At 40.9% G+C, this 16,757-nt stretch overlaps 1 protein-coding gene across 3 annotated transcripts in view; it reads right to left on the bottom strand.

Moving 5' to 3' along the window:
- Positions 1–328: 328 nt before the first annotated feature.
- Positions 329–16,757, bottom strand: part of LIG3 (DNA ligase 3) — a 101,885-nt gene continuing 85,456 nt past the window's right edge. For all 3 annotated transcript variants that reach the window (XM_033921787.1, XM_033921789.1, XM_033921788.1), the window contains exons 19-21: positions 14,985–15,073; positions 8,892–8,957; positions 329–1,600 (exon numbers count right to left, since the gene is read on the bottom strand). In XM_033921787.1, the coding sequence (XP_033777678.1) occupies positions 1,364–1,600; positions 8,892–8,957; positions 14,985–15,073 (392 nt within the window). In that variant the 3' untranslated portion in view covers positions 329–1,363. The remainder of the gene's footprint in view (positions 1,601–8,891; positions 8,958–14,984; positions 15,074–16,757) is intronic.

Raw genomic sequence — 16,757 nt, 5'->3', positions numbered from 1 at the left:
CTTCCAGTCCTGAAGTTCAGAGTCAGTTTTGGGGGATATTAGGTTGCTACTATAAATATATCCTACACTCACATCTGACTCTGGAAGTTTAATTATTGTAAAGGGGGAAGATACTACTATTCCAGTGTTGTCAAATATACAGAATTACCTACTTTACTTGGTTTCCTATAGCTCTTTGAGGGCACCATTCTTTTGTGTCTCAAAATGTCTAAGGTCCTAATACGTAATAATGATCTAAAAGCGGAAATATGACATCACATGACACTTTCAGAAACCAATAACTAGGCAGTAAAAATAAGACTATTTCAAGTACTTAGCAAATTTTAGGGATTTAACATCATGAACGAGAAGGCAAAGATCAGCCATCAGAAACCATTGGTCTATATAGTATTATTCTGTGCTTAAAAATACCATTGGAAAATCTGCCTATATTTTCTGTGCTTTTTCTCAATAACTTTGTTGCCCCATTTGCTTCGTTTCAGAGGCAATGGATAATGTCAGAGCTTGAGCTGTGATCACTTAACCCCCTCAATAAAAAATATGGCTTTGTTTTACAGTTTAATTAAAGGAAACAACCAACTACCTTACAGTTCAAGTTCCAAGACAGATTTACTCCCATGTAACCTGAAAGGTGTTGTTACATCACAAAATTACTTACCACAAATACAATGAAAAAGAAAGTAAGACCAACAAATACATTTTCATAAATTTAGCTATTGTTGGTCTCTTTTTCACTGTATCGTTTTTTTGTGAGACCAAACCTTATTTCACTGTGACCATAAGTACATAAGAATGTAAGCCCCTCTACATAATACATGGTTATACATAAAAAGTGGCCTGGTTAGACTCTGTATTGGGCCCACCCCACAGCAAGGACAGTCATACATATAGAACCTATCCCATCTATCACTACAAAGAGCAGGAAAGCTATCAAAAAGGGATTTTAGGAATAACATATGTAAAACTAATACTTTTGGTTATTTTAGGGCTCCCACTTTAGCTAGAAACCCACAAACATGATTTTTTTTCTTTTTTTAATTTGCCAGTTTGCATCAGAACAAGTATGATCTGCTTTGAAACTCTTCTAGAATATAGGGAAGGTATGCTTGCATTTTATATATTTTTATCCATTTGAATGCAAAAAATGTAATCCATGTATACGAAATCCATATCACCAGGGAAAAAATATTTAAGCCCTGGATATCTTTAATTCATTCCTGCCTAAACCAACGGCTTCTGATTAGTAATCTCAACTGTAGGAAAACCGAATTTTTTCCAGTGTGTATTTTATTAATCAGGTTGCTTGGTGGAGGTTTTGATCTATTCAGGTCACTGCCCTTTCTTAAAATGCCAGTTTCCACTCCTAACACGAAACAATCAGCCTGCGTTTGCGAATGCACTCCCAGATCCACTTTGGCGTTACATGCTTCACATCCAGGGTTTCATCTGTCATGTCGCCCATAACATGTGTTGCTGAGTGCATATCAAATTCTTGGACCAGATCTCCATCAAAAGCAAGAAAGTAGCGCCGGATTTTGCTGAAGTCATCCAGAGAAGGCGACAAGTAGAGTTTCACTCCAGTGAATATATTCAATAGAGTCTGCAAATTAAGAAATGACAGTGAGGAAGAAGAAAACAGGCAAGCTATTCTGCACACAGGAATAATTTCACATAACACTTAACCTTCTAGAGCAGGGGTAGGGAACTCCAGTCCTCGAGAGCCGTATTCCAGTTGGGTATTCAGGATTTCCCCAATGAATATGCATGAGATCTATTTGCATGCACTGCTTTCAATGCATATTCATTGGGGAAATCCTGAAAACCCGACTGGAATATGGCTCTCGAGGACCGGAGTTCTCTACCTCTGTTCTAGAGAATCACTAAAAGGAGAGGCTGATGTAGCTTAGCTACTTGATCATGAGCCACAACTCTGTAGACAATAAACAGTTTCTGCTCCCAACATAACATGTTAGTAAGCAAGCAAGAAGTTGATCTGTATGCAATGATGGCTGGTATAATATTAAACTGGGCAGTGAAATGAAGTTTTGGGAGAAGATGTTAAGGCGTACGAGGGCTGTTCAAAAAGAATCAGACCTTTATTCATAAAAAATACTCGTATTCAGATACAACAATCTTATACTAATCTCCTTCAAAGTAGTCCCCTTGGGCTGCCACACATTTCTTCCAACAGTTCTGCCACTATCAGAATCAGCACTGGAACGCCTCTTGAGATTGTTCGCAACTGGTCCGTCGCAATCTGCACGATGTCTTCTCTTGACTGAAATCTGATCCCTTTCAGGGGCATTTTCAGCTTGGGGAAAAGCCAGAAGTCACAAGGAGCCACGTCGGGAGAGTAGGAGGGAGCCTGAGGAATCACAGGTGTGTTGTGTTTGGCCAGGAAACTCCATATCAAATGTGAAGAATGGGCAGGTGCGTCATCGTGATGGCGCTGCCAATTGCACACTGCCCATTGCACACTGCCCACAGGTCTGGCCATTTGCGTCTTGCAGCATTACGAAGGCAACGCAGAACCTCTTGGTATTACCGCTTGGTGATGGCTGTGCCATGTGGTACGTACTTGTGATGAACCATGCTACTGGAGTCAAAGAAGACAGTCAGCATGATTTTGACATTGCTGCGGACCCGCCTTGCTTTTTTTGGCCTCGGAGATGTTGAATGCTGCCATTGTGATGAGATCAACTTGGTTTCTGGGTCATACCCATGAACCCAGGATTCATTGCCAGTGATCACTGTGCTGAGGAAGTTGGGATCACTGCTCACAGTCTCCAGCATGTCCTGTGCGATCTCCAAATGGAGTTGCTTCTGCTCAATTGTTAGCAGCTTTGGCATTAACTTCGCTGAAATTTTCCTGAAGCCCAAATCCTCAGTCAGAATAGAATGAACGGATCCAACGCTTATGCTTGCCTTTTCTACGTTCTCTGATTGGGAATTGATGATCCTACATCACCAGGGTCCTCACTTGGTCAATGACAATCCTATTTCTGGATGTTGAAGGCCTACCAGAATGTGCTCCACTCTCCACTAATGTGTGGTCGTCTTTGAAGCGGCTGTGGTGCCCATTGCTTCGTCCCCAAAGGCCTGTTGAATCGTGCGGATCGTTTCCACTTGGGAATCGCCAAGCTTTACACAAAATTTAATGCAGTAGCATTGTTCAACTTTTTCTGTCATTTTGTCAAAAATGAAAATCGGATGGCACTCACTTACATTTCCTCACTCATTGGTGGTCTGCTGGCGACTGACAGGCTCTGTAGGTGGGGAAAAATTCAAGCATGCGCCTTAGTGTCGCCTAGCTTTATTTATTTACGCAAGAAAAATTAAGGTCTGATACTTTTTGAACAGCCCTCATATGTTCCCAGCTGTTTCTTTTTTAGAAGCAGGTTCCAATGCACAAACTCTAAGAAAAAAATTGATCTGACTGCATATTTCTGTTTATCCATAATTTTTGCAAACAATCCAAGCCCCTGACCCCTCTATTTCCTTCAATCATATTTTTATCTTAAGGGGTTCTACAGCAGACGGGTGCAAGCTCCCCAGAGCTTAGAAATCCCTGTAGAATTTATCCTTGACCCATTCTACAATCCAGAATCACCAAATACTACAATCAGAAATGCTTATTTTCATGATTCAGCTCTTACTGACCACATTGAGGGCTGGAGGGTGAGGCTGCACTCTTCAGACCCCATCAGTATTTTAAAAACTAGTAAAGCAGCATTTATTTTGTTTTATGACAACAGCCTTTGAGGCATCTACATTCGGATTTCTTTATATTTTGGTGGCTTGTATATTGCGTTTTGTCTTTTTAACTATATACGGTACATTGTTATCTGCCTTGGACAAAGTCAATAAACCGTTAACCATCACCATAAACAATCACACACGTGCTTCCCCCATATGGTATGAAAATCAAACAAACTCTGCATCCACAGAACCCTCCAGCTGTCCGCCAACAATGGAAGAGCGCAAAGCTAGAATATTTCCCCAGACAATTGGTAAATTCAAGAGCAATGTTAGGAAATTTTACTTTACGGAGAGGGTGGTGGATGCCTGGAATGTGCTCCCGAGAGAGGTGGTGGAGAGGAAAACGGTGACTGAATTCATAGAAGCGTGGGATGAACACAGAGGATCTAGAATCAGAAAATAATAGTAAATATTGAACTAAGGCCAGTACTGGGCAGACTTGCATGGTCTGTGTCTATATATGGCCTTTTGGTGGAGGATGGGCTGGGGAGGGCTTCAATGGCTGGGAGGGTGGAGATGGGCTGGAATAGGTTTTGACACAGATTTCAGCAGTTGGAACCCTAGCACAGTACCAGGTAGAGCTTTGGATCCTTGCCCAGAAATAGCTAAGAAGAAAAAAATTTAAATTGAATCAGCTTGGGCAGACTGGATGGACCATTCGGGTCTTTATCTGCCGTCATCTACTATGTTACTATGAATCATCTTTGCTGCTAAAACTGAACAAACTGGCACAAAGTTCTTTTGGGCTGCCGCCATACATGCTGAGCAATTTTAAAAGCAAAATATCTTGTGCTCTTCATAAATGAACTCCATGCCCGATCTAATGGCCTGCTTTTGAGCAAAGTGAAGGTGGTGCAAAATGACTGCACGTGGTTTAGTCCCTGAATGGCGGGCTCACCCGATGCGCTTGTTCGATTTGCAAAGGCCCCAGCTGTGAGTTAAAGTGTATCATCTCCGTAAACCATTTTTCCAGCAATCGAAGTAATTTGTTGTTGTGAGAGGATTCCAGTAAGCCAATAAGTCTTAAATTATTTCTCTTGGAACGGTTTTCCAAATTGTCAATTTTATTCTCCAGTTCTAGGAGCTGCTTTTGGAGTGTGGTAAGAAGAGCCCTTGGTCTTCGTAGTCTGGTCCTCCAATGTGCTCACCCATCACTGAATTTCATCAATCTCAAATCTAATACTGTCCAGTCTCTTGTGAACTGCATCTGCTCTGTCAAAGAAGGCCTGCAATTTTTTATCCAACGCCGCCTCCACTGTCGCGATCACCTCAGCGGTTATTTCTGCAGTCCAAGCAGCACAGACAGAGGACGGCAGCAAGGGCAGTTGGTCTGCCATCTTGGGTTCTGAGCTCTTTGGCTTCCTACGGTCCTTCCGCTGTGGTTTCGTCTAAATAAGTTAGGGCCAACTGCCAGTTCAAAAGATTGCACAACTGTACCACAACTGGTGGTACAAACTCTAGCAAAGGAACAAGTTAAACCAGCAGGCTTTGTAACAAATATCAGGGGAAGCGTGAAGCTCCACTGTTTAGTGCCCTTTCTGTCTCATGGCACCATGTGACTCCCTGACTTGTATTTAAAGCTATCAAGAATGAAGCACCTCTGCTGTTTTGTCTACACTCCTTAGGTTGTATGAGCCAATATGAAACATTATGTCAATGGATAAATACTGTACTTAAAGGTCCCAGGTTTTGGACAGTTAGTCTTCTTGACCTTCGTTCATCCTCCTTTCAAGTTGTTGACCCCAAACCATAGAATCTGTTACTTTTTTATTCACACAAAATTGACTTGCTATTGCAATTTAGAAAACATCAAGATCGATTTTGTTTCAGAAAGCATACGCATGAGAATGTATTCATTTTAGTTTAGACAGGTATAATATGACCCTAGAGTTGTGAAGTATGGATAAAGCTCTTATCATTTTATTGTTTTAGGATGTGTTTTATTCTCTCTTTCTTAATTGTGTATGTTTGATTGTACTCCACTGTGAACAGTGGAATGAGCAGAATACATTTTTAAATAAATAAATAAAATACAAACTTTTTTTCTTTTTTAAAGAATGCCAGGCTGATAGCCAGAAGGCTACCAAAGATTCTGAAATATTACTACTACATATTAATATTAAAGCACGACAGACATTTCTAGAACTAGAGGAACTTAGTTTACCAATCACCCTAAAAAAATAAAAAAAGCAAAGTTTTTTTTATTATAGATTCAATTCACTACAAAATTGAAGATCAAAAAGATGAACAGAAAAGTGGAAACATACCTTAAGAAGCCACTCTCAATACAACCCAGGGGTGTCCAATCTTGACCCTCGCCAGGTTAGGTTTTCATGATTTCCCAAATGAATATGCATGAGATCTATTTGCATACAATAGAAACAGTGCATGCAAATTCATTGGGAAAAACCTGACTGGACTGTGGACCTCAAGGACTGACAGACAACCCTCTGCAAACCAAAATCCCTAGTCCCTACCCACAGAGCAAATCTTTTCAAAAGGAAAAGGGTAGTATAGTATCTAATATCTCTTCAGGTACTTTAGTTAGATTGTGAGTCTTTGGGACAGTTAGGGAATTTCCAAGTACCTATCTTATTTATTTTTACTTATTGTATCTTTTAATGCATTCATTTTTGTAAACCGCTTAGAAACCTCACAGTTATTAGCGGTATATAAGAATTAAATTAAATTAATACAGCTTCTGTCTTTCATCATTAAAAACAAATTAAGTCCTGGAGAATTTCTGTTTACCAATCACCATTTTACTATGAAGAAGTAGATATAGTGCTACTAAGCAAGCCAGCCTACCACCACTTACTGCTGTAAGGTTCTGCTGCTGGCTTTCACGGGGCTCAGTCCTTGGAGACTTCTGCCTGACTTCCTACCAGTTGATGCCATTGTGTGCCTAAGACATGCCAACCATGTCTGTTCATACTATGGGTGCTGTTTCCTGCCAGAAAGGCTTCCCACATCTTATCTTGTTTGTTCATTTCTTGCCAGAGGCCATCTTGTTCATGTATATAAACCTAGTCACTCTTTGGCTTTCTTGAATCACTTAGGCCCTGATTCTCCAAAGTGCATCCCGATTTTAGGCGTCCTACAGCTGTCTAATCAGCCAATCGGGATGCACGTTTTTAAAAAAAAAAATGCTCCCCAGGCAAGCCTGAAGGCGCCTCCGGGAGCCTAGGGAGACCCGCAAGATGCCTAAGCTCGTCTAAGGGCCTTAGGCTGAACCTAGGCGGCCCTACGCGTCTCCCTAATAGAGGAGAAGCTTAAAATGTAGGCCAGCAAAATGCTGGCCTACATTGTAAGTAGACGCGGCCGCTATACTTATCGCGGCAAGGGATCTCTCTGCCGCTATAAGTATAGCGGGCCGCGGCCCCCTGACCAGGAGGGTGCCCAAACCCTCTGCCCGAAGACGCACCCCTCCCCCCGACACTACCGACCGCCCCCCCCGACATTACCAATCTCCCCCCCCCGACAATATCGATAGCTGGCAGGAGGGTGCCCAATTCTTCCTGCCTGAAGACGCACCCCCCCCCCCCGGCGCTAACAACCCCCAAACCTCCACTCCACCAAACCTGTTCTTAGATGGGTCTTGCACGTCTTGAGCCGGCAGGCACGCCTCGTCGAAATGAAGCGGGCCCGCCCCTTCCCGGCCCATCCCGCCGAAGCCTAAGGCCTGATTGGCCCAGGCTCTAGAAGCCTGGACCAATCAGGCCTTAGGCATAGCGGGTCCGCCCATCCCCACTTAATCTAAGGCCTGATTGGCCAAACAGACCTTAGACTCTCCCGGGCGTCCTATTCAGAATCAGGGCCTAGGTGTCTTGCGGGCCTCGCCTTCAATATAGGCGGCCTGCCTGGGGAGCATTTTTTTTAAAAAACGTGCATCCCGATTGGCTGATTAGACAGCTGTAGGACGCCTACAGCTGCCTAAAATCGGGACGCACTTTTAGAGAATCAGGCCCTTAGTGTCTTAGGCTTTGGCTGCTTGCTTTCTGCGCTGGATTCTATTTGCTTCAGACACTTCATGATCCTGCTATAGTCTGTGCTGGACCCTGGCCTTGATTCTTGTTGGTGACTGCCCTGAGCTTATTTTCTCCTTAGTGTTCTTCTATTTTCTGATTTTTTCTTTGGGTTCTGGGTTTGGGCAACGAAGATCTGACGGGCCACCAGCATCAAAAGGCTCAACCCAAAGGTGATAATTGCTATAGACAAAAATCTCACCCATCTTCCCCTGAACCTAGGGCCTATTCACCACTCCTGGGTCTCGTCTACTGACAAGAGCTGTCATAACTGTGACATAGTTTGCACCCTGATATTAGGTACTCCCAATGGTTGTACTTTCACCAGGTCTTTGAGATGCTAACTATATCTACTTCTTCATTTAGTGCTATATAATTTAGAGCAGAAAAACCACATAATGGTTAGAGCAGCAGGCTGAGAACCAAGGAAGCAATGTTCAAATCCCACTGCTGCCCTTTATTATCTTGCACAAGTCACTTAACCCTCCACTGCTCTTGGTCAAGTTTAGCCTCAAGGTATTTAAAGGAAGACACCATGAGTGCTAAGGAGTGTGCATGAGGTTTGCCAGTGATCCAGGCAGCAACTGTTTTTCATGAATTAAGAATAAGATGATTCTCTTTTAAGCATGATGAAATTGTGGTTAATGCAGAATTGAGTTCAGTGAGATTGTATTTCACACCAATTTCTTTCCAACCCAATGAAGATATCTGCGTTGGCTCTAGCAGCATATTTTCAGGCTACCCAAACCACACCTTCTTCAAATATTCATGGCTTCTACAATTTTAATAATAACACTGCAAAACTGGCACTTAAACATATAAATGCCAGCTACTTTCACATATAGATGCTAAGACTTCTAAAATGTTCTCCCTTGTTTAAGCATGAACACATTTCATTTTGCATCACTTATGTACCCACAATGTGAATTGTTTGGGGAAGAGGCCTTTCCAAGAAAAATTCTAAGAAATTTCCCTTTTAAAACAGACTTGCAATCTTAGGAAAGGGGAAGGTGAGTATTAATACCCTCTCAAACCATGACTTACAAATACAATTGATGTGAGGAGGATAAATACACAGTTGGCATGAATGTGATTTGCCAAGTTTACCTTTGGTGATGAAACAGATTGCAATCTGCTGTCTCCATTGCTGGGACCAGTGTCTGAACTTCTTGCCTAGGACAGAGAGCATATAAACATATGGCACAGTTAATGGCAAATGAATACAAGTGATATTATGCCATTTAACACATGAAGTTATTTATTTAACAAATTTATAGTCCACATATCTGACAATTTTATGCGGATTACAATAGAAAATCAATAATAAAAAGACAGCAACATATACATAACAGGTCACAAGATAAGTCATCCTATCACACATTAAAATAAGACTTCTAAAGTATGAAGTCACAAAAACTAATTTATGAAAGTTTAAGATTTGAAAAAGGAAATCTCCGAGCATTGCATGGTTCTAGAGTGTGGCACAGTGGTTAAAGCTACAGCCTCAGCACCCTGAGGTTGTGGGTTCAAACCTACGCTGCTCCTTGTGACCCTGGGCAAGTCACTTAATCCCCCCATTGCCCCAGGTGCGTTAGATAGATTGTGAGCCCGCCAGGACAAACAGAGAAAAATGCTTGAGTAGCCCTTACTACAAAAAACTGCACTGGCTACCAATAGAAGCGCGAATACAGTTCAAATTTGCATGCATCTGCTTCTAACAAATCTGGGGCCTAGCACCTTCCTACCTGCAAACACACTTCACTCTACACAACCCCACACGAACAACCAGAAACAAACACATCTTCGCCTATCCAAAAATCACTGGCTGCAAATACAAATCGTTCCTTGACAGAACCTTCATGTTCCAAGCTAACAAACAACAATCCTGGCTGGGAAACTACATAAATAAAACCAGACAGACTTACAACGCATTCCGAAAATCAATCAAAACCACTCTGTTTGACAAATTCATCACCTAAACAGACCGACCTTCACTCACCACGCTTTTCCCCCTATAAACCCGAAGCAATCTCTCAAGCAACCCCTCTCACTTCCATCCCCTTACAACCCCTCTTACTTTTCCTCCCCTTTCTTCTGTACCATTCCCCCTCATGCATTTGTAATTCGCTGATTGTCCAGCCTTCTTTCGATGTGAACCGTCTAGAAGTCATCTGACCATGGCGGTATAGAAAAATAAAGTTATTATTATTATTAAATCGTTCTGAGCTCCCCTGGGAGAATGGTTATAGAAAATTGAATAAATAAAATAAAAACAAATAAAATAAATAAGAGATACATGATAAACTTATGTGATCAGACTGTATCAAGCAATCATCATGACTAACATTAGTGTGACATAGGATTTGGGTACTCAGTTGTTCCTACACAAAAGATCAGTGTCTTTGTGCGACTAAACTTAAGTCACAGTCTATGGAACATTCCGCTAAGGCAATACAGAGATAGGGTACTTGGGAGGGGAGTTTAGGGTAGAGGGAATGGTTAGGCAAAGAGGTTGGTTTTTATAGCCTTTCTAAAGTTTAGGAGTCCTTCAAGGGATCTGATATGAAGAGGTAGGCTGTTCCAGAGGCTTGGTAGGAAATGGGAGTAAGATGGTTTCCGGGCAGTTTAGGAGTTGAAGGGCAGGTCCTGAGGGTGTATATTTCATCCTGGGAGTGTAGCGCTCTCCTTGGAGTATAGAGTGAAAGTTTGTGTGAGAAGTATTCAGGATTTATACACTAGCACTAGGCCTTTGGTTATGGGCAACCAGTGGGCTGATATCAGTGCTGGGGAGATTGGGTCATGGATTTGTAGGTTTTTCACTAGTATGATTGCTGTGTTTTGAACTCGCTGTAGTCTTTTTTTTTTCACTGCTAGACCATTGAATAATGTATTGCAGTAGCGCAGGCGTGTAAGGACAAAGGCATAAAGTTCAGTGAAGTAGTTTCTTATCTTTCGGAGATGGCAGAGGTTGTAGAAAGATGAGGAGACCACTTTTGAGATGTGTTTTGGAGAGTGATAGGTTGGAGTCAAGCATGATTTCTAAGCTCCGTACTTCGTCTTTTGCCATCAAGGTAGTTGATTCCCAGTATAGGGAAGGGAGGGTGTAAGAACATTTTTCTTTCCTAATCCTTAGTAGTTCTGTCTTGGAGGCATTCAGTTGGAGTTTAAGGTCATCCAATGTTTGATTTCTGATAAGCAGTTATAGTCTGGTTTTTTCGATTTGCTCCTAGTGGTAGGTGTAGTTGAATGTCATCAGCAAAAGAGTGGATTTTGACTTGATATTTTTGGGCAATGTCTAGTACTAGTTTGATGTAGAGATTGAACAAAAGAGGGGATAGTAGGGCCCCCTGTAGTACTCCATATTTAGTTTGTTTTGGATAGGTTAGTGCTGAGTAGTACTTTTTGGGATCTTTGGCTCAGAAAGGATTGGAACCAGCAAAGTGCTATATACCGGATACTTGTCCAATAGCTGCCAGCAGTTGTCTATGATGTCAAGCAGGACAGTTTCAGTGCTATAGTATTTATACCTATGGCATAAGATGAGGCTGTAGCCTAACATGCAGCTGTTCTCCAATTTTTATGCTTTTGATCCACTTTGGACTGGGGTGAATCACCTACTCATGCATATCGGATGTGCCATTTTGGGGAGATGAGAAAAATAGAGGGTCTGCCATTAATGCTGCTGGCATTCTACAGCCTTTTCCAAGCTTGCCTATATGTTTAGGTGCAAAATCTAGGTGCCAGATCCAATTTTGAAGACTTACCTATTTTGTACAAAGTCCTTTACTTGCTTTAGTGTAATGTCTATGTGGACTGGTGGTGGGCCTGCAGCTAGCAACAGTCATCTACTATCTCCATTATACCTCCTTTAAAGGTAAATCACCACATGCACAGTGATTAAAATTATTAACCCTAACTATCCATATTTTAAAATGCTGACTGACTGCTGTAGGCTGAATTGAGCATGGATCCCCTTCCCCAATTCCCACTCAAGCATCCTCCATTCTGATGAAATGAGTCTGTCTCCCTCTATGATCTTGGTTCTGTCCTCCATTTTGATGGGCTTGATAGTAGGTATCAATTCTTATTTTGCTTATCTTTGGAAGGATATGTTTCCTTCCCCTCCATACCGCAGCCCTTGCCCAGCTCAGAACAGGTTACAAATCAGGTACTCGGGCATTGGTGGGCTCACAGTCTATCTAATATACCTGAGGCAGTGGAGGATTAAGTACCTTGCCCAGGTTCACAAGGAGCAGGGTGGGATTTGAACCTACAACCTCAGGGGGTTGAGGCTGTAGCTCTTACCACTAGGCACACTCTCCTCCTAGCAGGACTTAAAGAAAGAAAATTAAGTGAGTAATTTCATTTTCCCTTAAACTGTACCCAAGCTTTTACTCAATCAGGTTGGGAGAAGGACAAGCCTGCCTCCAGTATCTACCTGGGTTGGAATATTAACCCTGTAGTGTTTGATAAAGGCGTGGAGCATCAACCACATCACTGCTTTGTGGAGATCGTCTGATGCTGCTGCTTTGGCTTTCACCTACAAAGCTGCTTGCTCGTCTTTCCTTCTACTTCTGATCCTTGCTGGGCAAGGGCTGCAGTATGGGAGGGAAGGAAACATATCCTTCCAAAGAGAAGCAAAATAAGAATAGATACCTTCTGTCAAGCCCATCAAAATGGAGGACAGAACCAAGATCATAGATAATATTTAAAAAGAAACAAACAACCTCCCCCCCACCCCCCCGAAAACCAAGCATACTTCGTTGGACATAAACATGAAGGAAAAAAAAGAAAATTTCTAATATAGCGATAACTAAGATTTCTAACCAAGAAACTGACACAATTGTTGAGGATCACAAACTCGTATCTAACGTGATCAAGTTTAATCAAAGGCTTAGCGGGATAATGAAGAAAAAAAATCACCACGCAGAGATAATGTCCGGGTGCAGTGATTTTGCGCATATGTTTGAAACAAACTAATTTTTTCAGGTGAGAGTAACATTAATTTGCCACGTTAATCTAGCAGACACAGACACCTCATATGGTGAATCCCACAGGCTTTCAGTTTTAGTTCATGTTAACTGGGAAATCGAAAATACCAACATGGATGGCATGTAATCACATTTAACCAGGTAACCGTCCCAAATGTTTCATCTTCAGTTTCACTGCACTCCAATGTCTGGTTTGTCTACTGAAATAGAAAGGGGGATGGGATTTGATATACTGCCTTTCTGTTATTTTATATCTGGGGTAACGGAAGGCTAAGGGTTCTCAAGCTGAAACAATTCCTCCTTTCATCCTTAAATGATATTTTGCAATTTTCAGTCCATTCATCCTTGCCTTAATTAATGAAAGTCTTCAGCAAAGCATCAGTCTGGAAGGAAACAATCATTCGTCCCATTATTAAAATCAGTCCTGACGATAAATCAAATTACAGACCAATCATAAACATTTCCTTCCTAGCAAAACTAACTGAGAAGGTGGTATTCAAACAAATATCAGAATTCATAGAAAAAAACATCTTACATCCAAATCAAACAGGCTTCAGGCAGCATCACTCTAAGGAACACTCGTTAATCGGCATGTCTACCTCCATACTCTACTATCTGGATCATCATAAATCTTTTCTCCTAATTTCTATTGATCTCTCATCTGCCTTTGATACAATTGACCATAACCTTCTTTTAGATAGACTACAGACTATTGGCATTACGGATCAGGTCCTCACTTGGTTTAGATCCTTTTTCACTAATCGTTCCTCGACTGTGTCTTTCAACAACACTACCTCAGAAAGTTTCTCAACAACACATGGTATTCCCCAAGGGTCCATCCTCTCGCCACTTTTGTTTAATATTTTTCTTGCACCCTTGATGGCTCTGCCAATCCATCGGTTTTAACATATTCGCTTACGCAGATGATATTCAGCTTTTGCACCCTAGACTCAAATAACCCTCTTGAAACAACAGCAATCAATAAGAAACTTGAACAGATTAATCAATGGCTTGATGCTAACAGATTAGCTCTCAATGTTAATAAATCAAATGTTATGCTCTTCCCTTGGAAAGACAGTCTTAAGCTCAATTTTTCAATCATTACTGAGGGTGTCACACTACAGTCAATCAGTAACATTAAGATCCTAGGGGTTAATTTTGATCAAAAACTAACCTATCATGACCACATTAGTAGCATTGTCAAATCAACTTTCTTCAGACTACATCAAATTCGTTCAGTTTCAAAATTCCTATGTCCCAAGTCACTTAACACATTAATTCACTAACTGGTAATCTCAAAAATTGATTATTGTAATGCTCTATTTAAGGGAATAGCCCAAAAAGAAACAAGACGTCTACAGATTATTCAAAATGCTTCAATTAAACTCATTATGAAAACCAAGAAATTCGACCATGTGACGCCCATCCTTAAGAAAGCACATTGGCTTCCAGTTGCTCATCGTATAACATATAAAATGTTTGCTAACTCTCAAGTCCCTTCTTTATAAAACTCCCGCCTTCATTCATAGACTATTGATTCCCTACACTCCAACAAGATTACTTAGGTCCAACGACCAACATTTATTAATTGTTCCCTCTCTCAAAAACATTAACACACGGCAGCAATTCATCTTTTCTGTCACAGCCCCCCAAACATGGAATTCCCTCCCTATTCATTTAAGGGAAGAACGCAACCTAGACAGATTCAAGAGCAAGTTAAAATGCTTGCTTTTTTTTTTTTTTTTTAAAGATGCATTTGACTGCTAGAAAGCTAGATTAGGAGCCTCTAATGAATCTTATACTTCCCGACTTATTTTAAGTCTACCGCTTTCACCCTCCCTGTTGTTTTTGCCTTACTTGTCTTATTTACTATCAACAATTTGTATTTCTTTCCACATTTCTTCCTTTTGTTTAGTATGTTTTGTCAGGTTAGTCTTATTCGTTTGTTTTGTTTCCCCCAGAAATTTGTAATTTTACTTTTTGTACTTCGTTTAGAATTATCAATTAATCAAATTTTTAATAAACCTGAAACTTAAATAATGTGCCCAGAGTCAGAAGAAGTTGTAATAGAAATCAAACCTAGCTCCCCTGGTTCTCAGGCCACTTCTCCACTCACAGACAGATGAACATAATCGCCCCATAAAGTACTCTGTAAACAAATGCCTACAAATTAGAAGGAACACTGCATTCTAGCCTCAGCCACACTTACCTTTTTCATGGTGTGATCAGTTGGACTGGCTACAGCTCTCCTCTTTTCTGCTTTCTGCTGCACTTCAGATTTCCTGGAAAGTGGATCATCTAGGAGAATAAGGTTGAGACTTTAGTAAAAAGCCATTTTCAGAAAACACCACCATAAACATTTATTTAAAATATTTGTTTACTTCAAGTAAACTTTTGTAGGGGTGTTTCCTTATTCACACCTGAAGGTTAGGCCTCTCTGACATCATAAAGCCTGAACCATTGTCTGCTAGAAATCTTTCCAGCCTGAACATGCTAGAAGAGAAAGAAGAAAACATCTTTGCTGTTTATGATGCCTGATGCATTCTGGGTATGTACCAGAACTGTATTTTAGTCAAGGACATCCAGCTATGCCTACATGCTCAGCCTGTGTGAATCTTGGGGGAGGCATTGCTCCTGTGCTGTTCTTATCTAACGAAGGTGCCTCTGTTACACAGCCTGTGCGAGACTCTATACAGAAAGACTATTCATCTAAGTTCTGTTTCTGGATTGGTCCGGAGAGGTCATCTGACGAGAACCAAGTGGAAGGTGCCTAATTAATTGATTAGTCTGTGCTAGGATGTAAGGAAGCTTGCATCTTATCATAGGTTTCTCTGCACATCTTCTATAATAATTAAGACCTGAAAAGTTACCTCTTGTGACTCTCTGCCTGAGAGAGAGAAACCGGACTTTTATACAGATCTGGATTCCATCACATAAAGCATAAAGGAAACCTTTGCTGCCAACCTAATTTACAGATGTTTCAGTGTCTATCGGACTTTGTTCCTGATCGGAGAATTCTTATCTTAAGTGCTGAGTAGAAGACGTCTTCCCTTTCACCTGATTCTGTGCTAAGGTCTAATCGGATGGTGAGATAAGGAAATTTATCTATCTTATCAGCTGGGGTTAGATAGAATTCTTTTGTAGTACGGGACAAGGAAGTGAAGTACTCTGGGGTGATAAGCTATAGTTTTAGTTGCTGCTAATCAGGAATTATTATTATAAGGAATTATTTAGTGTGTAAGAATTAGTTTTACTCATTTATTTAGTAAGTGTGGTGTGATTTATATACTGAGTTTCATATATGTATTCGGATATTTTGTGAACAATAATTAATTATTATTTGCTGCTGGCTTATGATTTATATATTTTTTATATATTTCTATAATAAAGTATTTCACATAGCCTGGGTCTCTGTGTCGTGTAAGTAGGCAAAGCTTGCTGAACCTGGATGAGGTATTATGTTTTTCCCTAGCACCTGACTAAGACAGGCACGTAACTTGTTTATGTAACTGATTAGTCATCCATAAATCTACCTACACTGTAAACAATCTGGTTCAGATATAGAAGTCATCTTTAAAACCGACACACCAATTGATGGAGGCATCAAGAGAACCAAATATAGATGCATTATTGACCAAAATATTTGCTGCTACTCAGGCTATATCTCTACTACTATTATTTCTAGAACGCTACCAGATGTACACAGCTCTGTACAGTCATGAAGTAGACAGTCCTTGCTCAAAAGAGCTTATTCTTAAACAAACAAGACAGATTACTACACAACAATTTTACACAGCAGGGAAATCAACTCATATGTATTATTTTCTAAAATCTTCATCGGATGCTAATTCTTTATTTTTGCCTTTTCCAAAATCTCAACTTCAACCCCCTCCCCCCCCCCCCCCGAAACTCTAAAGTTCATAGGGGCCCTGCTCGACATGATTGTCAGGGTGTTCCTAACTTAGTAAAGACAGGTCAATTT

The sequence above is a fragment of the Geotrypetes seraphini genome, chromosome 15, assembly GCF_902459505.1.
Source record: "Geotrypetes seraphini chromosome 15, aGeoSer1.1, whole genome shotgun sequence".
NCBI classification, from domain to species: Eukaryota; Metazoa; Chordata; class Amphibia; order Gymnophiona; family Dermophiidae; genus Geotrypetes; species Geotrypetes seraphini.
The sequence above is the reverse complement of the archived record's forward strand: the minus strand, read 5'-3'. Positions and strand labels throughout refer to the sequence as shown.